The sequence below is a fragment of the Chiloscyllium plagiosum genome, unplaced genomic scaffold (assembly GCF_037043375.1).
Source record: "Chiloscyllium plagiosum isolate Xiang-an unplaced genomic scaffold, Cpla_swu_hap1 HiC_scaffold_3, whole genome shotgun sequence".
In the NCBI taxonomy this organism is placed as follows: Eukaryota; Metazoa; Chordata; class Chondrichthyes; order Orectolobiformes; family Hemiscylliidae; genus Chiloscyllium; species Chiloscyllium plagiosum.
In genome coordinates, this window is record NW_028270141.1 from 155,536,485 (window position 1) to 155,546,238 (window position 9,754).

General features: G+C 40.8%; 1 protein-coding gene across 1 annotated transcript in view; it reads right to left on the reverse strand.

Moving 5' to 3' along the window:
• Positions 1-3,493, reverse strand: part of LOC122540182 (dynein axonemal heavy chain 8-like) — a 1,370,012-nt gene extending 1,366,519 nt beyond the window's left edge. Inside the window, exons 1-2 of the mRNA XM_087976825.1 lie at positions 3,482-3,493; positions 2,395-2,529 (exon numbers count right to left, since the gene is read on the reverse strand). Of these exons, the coding sequence (XP_087832951.1) occupies positions 2,395-2,529; positions 3,482-3,493 (147 nt within the window). The remainder of the gene's footprint in view (positions 1-2,394; positions 2,530-3,481) is intronic.
• Between the last annotated feature and the right edge of the window lie 6,261 nt (positions 3,494-9,754).

Consider the following 9,754-nt stretch of genomic DNA (forward strand, 5'->3'; position numbering starts at 1 on the left):
TCATAAATGCAGAATGGCAGGTGCATCAAAAAATTTCCAAAATAATTTGCTCCCAACACATCAGCCAGACTGTTTAAGCATTCCCTCACATCCATCTGATTAACAGTACCACCAGCTCTCATTAAATATAAAAATCCATACCATAATTTTGATCCAATGAACCAACAGGTCAATTAGTCTCAACAGAAGAAGTTTAAATCACAATTCTGGGTAAGTCCTAAAACTCCAATTGTGACAAATTATTCATAGACGTCGCAGAATCAAAGAAAAGCTTTGATGATTACAAAGCATGCTAGATTTCCAAAGAGACAGTGATTCAGGATGGAACCTTGAGTAGAATATTCTTTTGTGTCATTTATTTATTTGTGTTCTTTTACTAATTGAAACAGACTGTTCATTTTGGGAACAGAGGGCAGTTGTAACTTCAATGTGGTGAAGATGCATCTCACTGGACTGAAAGAGCCATTAAGAGCTGATGGTTCGTAAGGCCTGAACTTTGAGCACAGAAAATATTAATGTCATCAGTTATTGCAGAGAAGGCAGATGGAGCTTCATCAGCTTGGATTTTGTAAGGGAAAAGCAGCTGGAAGATTTGCCTATTTGGAAGTTAGGAACATTCTTACTCTTTCGGTTGTGGTCCTCAAAGAAGGCAGTCAGAATTAACTCTACAAGTCAAAAACAGTCGGACCTCTTGCAATCTGAACAAAGAGCTGAGGCATCTACAATCATGAGCTTAATAAAGAAAAAGATGAAAGATCAAGTAGCCAAAATCTAACTGAGGGATACTTAAAATCCTACCTTAGAAAAATGGTTGGAATATGTAGAGGAAGTACAATAAATTTTGTGGAGCTGGGACATACCTTTTGGGTTGGCCCCAGAGCAAATGAATAAATCTTGAAAATCTCACAGGATGAACAACCTGTTGTTGGGAATAGGGGAAATGGTATCACAAAATCACAGAACTGTTACAGCACAGGAGTCCATCTTGCCTAGACCAGTTCAATTACCTGATGCCAATCTCCTGCGATTTTCCCATTTACCTATACACAATTTCTATCCAAATAATCATTTAATACCCTGCTGAATGCCTCAATTGAACCTGCTTCAACATTTCCAGGCAATGCATTCCATACCTTAATTATTCGCTGCATGAAAACATGTTTGTCACATTCCTTTTGCCTCATTTACATAGCTTTCCTATGCCCTCTCATTCCTTTTTCTCTTATGACCACAAACAGCTTTTTCCTATCTACGCTAACTAGCCCACTCACGATTTAGAAAACCTTTATCATATCTCCTCTCAGCTTTCTTCCCTCCAAGGAGAACAATTCCAGCTTCCAAAATCTATCCTCAAAACTAAAGTTTCTCATTCTTGGAACTATTCTTACAGATCACTTCTGCACCGTCTCTAATGTATTCACATATTTCCTATAATGCGGCTCCGCAAACTATACACAATAGTCTAGCTGAGTAAAAAGTAGAACAGAGTTGATGACATCAATCTCCACAAGTTAGCAGTGCTTACGTTATTGTGTATCAAGAAACAATTAAACAAAGTTTAATAGCTCTGGTCGTGAATTGCCAGGCATTTGGATTTCTTCTTTAAATGTTGTAATGGCCAAGGTTGGAGGATTTACTGTCACTTTCTAGTCTGCTGCTCCACTGGTCACAACTTTAGTTTAAATCCTTTACCCAGTTACCAATATGACTACTCAAATAAAAATAAAATAATACAGATGCTGGAAATCTGAAATAAAACAGAAAATAATAGAGAAACTAAGCAAGTCTGGCAGCACCTCTACAAGCCATATCAGATTCAAAAGGTTCATTTGTTTCTCTCTCCTAAGATGCTGCCAGATTTGCTGAGTTTTCCAGCATTTGCTGTTTTAAAACCAATATAACCAATTACTCACAATATATGTTTAGGGTTGGTTTACTCAGTTGCTGGATGATTGGTTTGTAATGTAGAGTGATGCCAAGAGGGTGGGTTCAATTCCCACATTGGCTGAGGTTACCATGAAGATCTCACCTTCTAAACCTCGGTCTTCGCTTGAGGCATGGTAACCCTCAGTTAAAACCACCACCAGTTTTGAAGAGTCATCACTGGACCAGAAACATTAACTCTGCTTTTTCTCCACAAATGCTACCAGAGTTGCAGATTTTTCCCAGCAATTTCTGTTGTTGTCCCTTTCAGGGACCTTTCATCAAAACATTCAGGCAAAAGATCATTAACATGCAGTGCTAACTCTGTCTCCAATGGTGCTGACCGGCTTGCTGACTGCTGTCCATAGTTTCTGGTCCTATTCTATCAAAGATTGTTGCTCCAGAAATTACATTGAAAAATGGTAAACAAGGCTAAATTAAATAATTTAAACCTATATTAGCATTACTCACAGTCAAGGAATCCAAAATAAAATCTTCCACAACTGTTTTTTCCATCTCCAGCATTCTAGACAAAATATCAATAATGTATCGATAGGCATCATCAAATTTCAATCTTCTATTCTCCCTTGCCTCTCTGTACCTTACCTAAAAGTGTAAAGAAAATTACATCATTTATATATGTTAATATCCTTCTTAGAATGTGTGTTCTAAAATAGAAAAAGATGGGTGTTGTTTACTTGTGTGAATGGTTTTCTTCTGTAAAACAACAAGATCAGATTTGGAGCAGCCGGTGTTGGACCGGGTGGACAAAGTTAAAAATCACGCAACACCAGGTTATAGTCCAACAGGTTTATTTGGAACCACTAGCTTTCGAAAGCACTGCTTCTTCATCAGGTGGTTTTGAAGCAGGACCATAAGACACAGAATTTATAGCAAAGGATTACAGTGTCATGTAGCTGAAATGATATATTGAACAATCTAGGTTTGTTTTGAAGCGGTGCTTCGAAAGCTCATGCTTCCAAATAAACCTGTTGGACTATAACCTGGTGTTGTGCGATTTTTAACAAAATCAGAGTCCCTGTAGAACTGTGACTAACTCCAACAAATGCAGATGATCGCAGTGTTAATGGAAAGGTACATACATGTTTGGGTTTACAACCATTTAAAAGTTATTAGTTTTCTTTACTTTTGAGAAAAAATTATGGCTGAGCAACATTTTAAAATTCAATTCAGAAGGTAACAGGATTGAGTTTAGAAGCATGTTTAGTTTCTCTGCTAGAAAATGTTCAGGGCAGTTCAGAAAACTAATAATCTTAGAAGAGGAGTTTAGTTTGTTAAACTTCCAAATCATGGAAGTTTGTTGAGAAATCTGCATACCATACTGAGAAAGTTTAGGCATTCAGATTTGTGTTACATGTTGGCAGAATTTGAAAGCATTCTATGAAATGCCACTCCAGCCAAAAGCAAAGAACCTGCAAAGAGTCAGTTAAATGGGAACCCTGAAGAGCTGAGACACAGGTGCAAAATCTCTGTAATGGATAATGTCAAGAAATAGGTTGAAAGTTTGTTCTGCGATGCGTTTTGAGATCTTTCTAACTTTCTTCTCCATTTTGATACTATCATTTTGTGTTCTTTTACATAATAAAATGGAATATTGTGCATAGTTCTGGTCACCACACTATCAGAAGGACATGAATGCATTGGGTGGGTGCAAATGAGAGTCACAGTTATAAGAGAAACTTGATCGGCTGGAATGACTTTCCCTGGAGTAGAGGAGGCCGAGATGGGATCTGACTGAGGTATACAAACTGATGAGAGGAATAGATGGCATAGGTTGTGAGAATCTTTTCCCCGTGGAGACATGTCTAAGACCAGAGGGCATAAGTTTAAGGTGAGGAGATCTGAGAAAAGCATACATGGAACACACTGCCTGAAGCAAGTGTTGGACGCAGGTATTCTTGCAACATCTGGATGAGCATTTAAACAGTAGGTTACGGATTAAGTGCAAGTAAATGGAATTAGCATAGTTAGGTGTTTGTTAGTCAGCATAGACATGGCAGGCCAAAAGGACTGTTTCTATGCCATATGTCTTTATGATTAAATGGGTGTACTATTGTTAATGAATGTCCACAGCCTCATAAATATACTTCAGTGATTATCTAACAAGTCAGCTAACTAAAAAACATGTTATATCAAATCAGATTTCACATTCTGGGATCTGACTTACCATCAGCTGGGGTCATTACAAAAGTCATAGGTTAAAAACAAAATGGATGAATTACCACTGTAAAGATTCAAATTAAGAGAATGAAATTAAATCAGAAACTACCCATATTTTAAGCACTATGAGCTCCTGAGCTCCCTTGATGCATCAAAATACCATTTATAGCATGCACAATTATTGATAATGAGGTGACACACATACACACCCAATGTTGATTATACTTGTATAAAGTTTGTAAGATTAATAGGTTTTAAACCATCTTTTTCCAAGTCTATCTAGATCATTCAGGATCTCATACACTTCTGGCTTGTATTGCAGAATAGCATCAATAGTGTGGGCTCAATTCCCACATTAGTTGAAGTTACCATGAAGATCCACATCCTTGACCTTACCCCTCCACCTCAAGCATGGTGACTCTCAGGTTTAACTCATCATAAGTTATCACTCTCTCTCTAATGAGAACCAGCCTATGGTCCTCTAGGATGTTAGGAGAAAGTGAGGACCGCGGATGCTGGAGATCAAAGTCGAAGAATGTGATGAAGGACTTTCTCAAAACCTTGATTCGCCTGCTCCTCGGATGCTGTCTGGCTGGCTGTGCTTTTCCAGCACCACACTCCTCTAGGATGGTGAAGACTTCACCTTATTTTTGTAACTGAAGATAAAATAGAGTATTACGGAGAGCTATGTACTCTGTCATGATTTCTGCCAGCAACTTGGTTACAATGGGGAGGATTGTGGGCTGGCTTTCTGCTTCTGAAATTTCAGATAGAATGAGAAAGCCAGAGAGAGATGAAAAAGACAAAAGACTCCAGCTTGGGTGGTCAACTTGGGATTGAATCTTACAAAAATGTGGCTGAATGACAATTTCATTGAGATTCAAGGAACATTTTTCTTCATGAAGCTGAATGAGGTTTCTCACCATACCATACCAAATCCATTCCATTAACTACCTGCCATGACCTTTGGTGCCCCTCTCATCCAGTTGAGATTCATCCAGAATCTCAACCAGATTCTAACACCTCACCACAGCCAGAAGAACTCACCACTCACTAGATGCCCTGGAATAGACAGACATTCCTGGCACCAGTGACTTCTTTCAACCCCAGCCATTTTCTTGTCCCATAAGCCTATACAGATTGCCTGTCCATAGTCACATCCCACCCTACGACCTTCTCTAAGTCACCACCACTCTACCCCAATTAGCAGTGCAGTGTGTATATTATCATTGTCCAGTGGGTGACCACCATAGATGAGCAAGCATTCATATATTTACAGAGATGAGCTTTTATTTGCAGGCATTAAAAGTGAAAGTAAGAAGAAAATAATGTTAGGCTGCAGTTCACCTGCTACAATGCAAACACAAAGTTGCTGTGATCACAAGTTAATATTTTGCATGACATGATTATCTGCTGCACCCAATTCTCATCTGTTGGAACTAGTTATCAATTAAATCATAGAAACATAGAAAATAGGATGGGGGATGCCATTTGGCCCTCCGCACCTGATCAACCATTCAATACATCATATACCATACAAAACCATCCTTATACAATCAGAAGATGGCAACACCAGCAATGTAAGCAACATTCAACCTCCTGCTCCAGGCAGCTGCTTCCTCCCTTATATCCTTGCCTTTGTGGTCCTTTTTCTTTTTCTTAGTCTTCTTGCCATCAGCAGCAGTGGAGGCATCGCGAAGAGGGGCTGCCAGAGCAGGACTCATGGGGAGGCATCAGCCTGACCTGGCCTGGTGGCGGAGCCAGGACTCCAGGCATTGGCTTCAGCAAAGCCAAGGACTCCTGATTATGGTGGGCCCAAAGCAGGGACTTCAGGCATCAGTGAGATGGCAGCGAAAGCTCATGGTTGTGGTCGGCCTGGAACCAGGGTTTGCTGATTGTTGGCGAGGTGACGGCAGCAGCGAAGCCAGACTCTCCTGGTTGCTGAGGCAGTGTGATTCCAAAGGGACCCAGTATCAATAATCCATCGGCAGAGTGGGCCCAGTTACAAACAGATGGCGCCTGAAGGGTGGCTGTCCCAACACTGGTGGACCCGGCAAGGGTGTCATTGGTTGGCTGGCAAACAGCTTGGGAGTAATGGTAGAAGCGGCAGAGTGAAAATTGACTTTCTTTCTGCTTTCCCTTTTTATTCTTGAAGGATTTGAATGGCGCCAGATTGTGGCAACAGTTAAAGCTTTTCATTGTATTTTACCATGTTGTTCATTGTAGAGTACAAGTGACAATAAATTATGGTTCGTTCATTCATTATGATCATGGCTGCTCAGCCTGCTTAATACTCATCCCTGTTTTCAGCCTATACTCTTGGATCATTTTAGGACCAGTCCTCTTAAAATTTTATAGGCTTCTATGAGATCCCCCTTCAGTCTTCTGAACATCAGTCAATATAGTCCTAACCAATCCAGTCTCTCACAATAGATCAGTCTTGCAATCTAATACCCCAGGCTAATGTCCTGGGGAATTGGGTTCTAATCACACAGTCCAAAGATGTGCAGGTTCGGTGAATTGGTCACGCTAAATTGCCCATAGAGTTAGGTGCATTAGTTAGGGGGAATGGGTCCGGGTGGGTTACTCTTCAGAGGGTCGGTGTGGACTTGTTGGGCTGAAGGGTCTGTTTCCACACTGCAGGGAATGAGTGAAATGAAATGAAATGAAATGAAATGATGGATGGTGAAATCCCACCATGGCAAATGGCAAAATTTGAATTCAATAAATTTTAGAATAAATGTTGATAGGTTTTTAAAAACCTATCTGGTTCACTCGTGTCTTTTAAGGAAGGAGATCTGCCACCCTTACTTGGTCTGGCCTACATATGATTCCAGACTCTCAATGTGGTTGACTCTTAACTGCCCTCTGAGCAACTTAGGATCAGCAGTAAATGCAGGCCAAGCTAGTAATGTTCACACCCTGTGAATGAATAAAAAGAAATGTCCTGCCATCAGAGCCTGTGGTGCAGGCTCAAAGAGCCAAATGGTCTACTCCTGGACCTATTTTCTATGTTTCTATGAATCAACCTGGTAAACCTTTGTTGCACTCCCTCCATAGCCAGAACATCCTTCCTCAGATAATGAGATTAAAACTGCACACCATACTCCAGGTGTGATATCACTTACAATTGCAGCAAGACATCCCTACTCCTGTACTCAAACCTTTCACTATGAAGCCCATTTGCCTTCTTCACTATCTTCTGCACCTGTATGCTTACTTTCACCAACTGTTGTGCAAAGATAGTGATCTATGTTGGGGCCACAAGAAACAGAACAGGTTATTAGCTCAGAGGAGGGTCAGTATTGGCATACCCTGCAAATGATGCCTGCACACAGTCCTCCATATGATAAGACATGCAGCACCACAATGAGGGTCATGTATCATATTCTTAAAACTCTTCGAGCTAGCAAATTTTTTTATACTTACTTATGGTATGTAAACATTGCTTGCTGGACCAGTGTTAACTGCCCATCCCTACATACCCTTAAGAAGGTGTGGTGTGCTGCCTTCTCAAAAGCATGCAGTCCATGTGCTGCAGATAGACCGTAATTCCGACACAGAGGGAATTCTAGAATTTTGACTAAACAACACTAAAGGAATTGCAATATTTTTCAAAGTCAGGATAGTGAATGGCTTGGAAGAGAACCTGCAGTTGGCGTAGGTCCCACACATTTGCTGCCCTTATCCTTCTAGATGGTAGTGGTCATGGGTTGGGGATGCTGTCTTAAGGTGAATTTCTGCAGTGCACCTATTAGATAGTGCACACTGATGCTATTGAGTGTCAATGATGACTCGAGTGACTCTATGTTTGTAGGTGTGGTACCAATCAAGTGGGCTGCTTTGCCTGGATTCTGTCAAGCTTCTTGAGCATTGTTGGAGGCATGTGGAAAGCAATCATCCATGCAAGTGAGAAGTATTCCATCAAACTCCTCTCACTTGTGCCATGTAGATAATCGACAGACTTTGGGGAGTCAGGAGGTGAGTTACTTGCTGCAGAAGTCCTAGACTTCAGCTTGCACTGTAACCACTACATTCACACCATTACATTCAGTTCAATTTCTGGTCAATGGTAACCCCAGAATATTGATATTAGGAGTTTAAATGATGGTGACACCAATGAATGCTTAAGGGGCAATGGTTAAATTGCCTCTTACTGGAGATGTTCATTGCCTAAGTTGGAATGGCATGAATGCTATTGCCCCTTTTCAGCATAAGCCTGGAAATTGACAATGATTGCTGTATTTGGACTAGTATAGCTTCTATATCAATAACTTTGTGAACTAATTATTAGAAAGATAATTGGTTTTAATGTGTGCCTGTGTTTTGCTGAAGAAATACATCAAGTTCTATAACTTAGCAAGAATGAACTGAACTATCACAGTAACTAAAAGCTGAACTCTAGTGAATCAAATGTGATGATGTGGACTATTTATCAGCTAAATTTGTGGTTGCCATAGATTCGTGCAAGAAAGGTAAAGCTGAGGTCAAAGTTCATTAAAAGCAAACAATAAGGCTCTTTTCAGGCTCTTTCTACCATTAAATCTTAATGAGTAATTACTTAATCTGGCCATGGCAGCTGACCTGTTTGCCAGTGGTCAAACTGACCATCTGCTGGAGACTGGGTGGTAGAAAAGTTTGAATGCACAAGTTCTTTGAATGTAAATAGGCAAATAAAGGAAGATAGCCTTACGGAATAGTTAGCTAGCTCACGAAGGAGGTTGCCTGATTAGCCGCTGCAGGTTAGGACACAGCAGGATGACCACCTGCTCCGGTCAGATCCTCACACAAGTCCACATAAACGTGTTCACTTATGATAGTAAGTATTGTGCGGGTAAGGCTTTTTCAGTTTTTTGTATTGAACTATGCTTTAATCTAGGACAGAGTCTAGTATACAGAAAGGTGTAGATGGGTTGGTCAGTTGAACTGAGCAGCAACAGATGATAGTTAATCCTGACAAGTGCATGATGATGCACTTTGGAAGATGAAATCATGAGGGAGTGTACAATGAATGGTAGGTCACTGGATAGCTCAGAGGAACAGATGGATCTTGGGGTAATTACTCACAGATCCCTGAAGACAGCAGAGAACATGAATAGGCTAATTAAGGCAGTTTATGGGACATTTGTTTAAATCCATCATGGCGTAGAATATAAGAGCAAGGAGGTAATGTACGAGTGTTGATTAGGCCACAGCTGGAATACCATGTGCAGTTCTGGTCATTTCACAACAAGGATAGAACTAGAGAGGATATAGAGGAAGTTCATCAGGGTTGGAGCAATTGAGCTGAGGAGAAACTAGATACGGTTGGATTTTTTTCTTCAGAGCAGAGAAGACAGAGGAGGGGATCATGAGTCATAGAGATGTACAACATGGAAACAGACCCTTCAGTCCAATGCGTCCATACCAACAGATATCCCAAATTAATCTCGTCCCATTTGCCAGCATGTGGCCCATATCCCTCCAAACCCTTCCTATTCATACACCCATCCAGATGGATTTTACATGTTGCAATTGTACCAGCCTCCACACTTCCTCTGGCAGCTCATTCCATACACGCACCACCCTCTGCGTTAAAAAGTTGCCCCTTAGGTCTCCTTCCCCTCGCACCTTCTAGTTCTGGACTCCCCCACCCCAGGGAAGACACTTT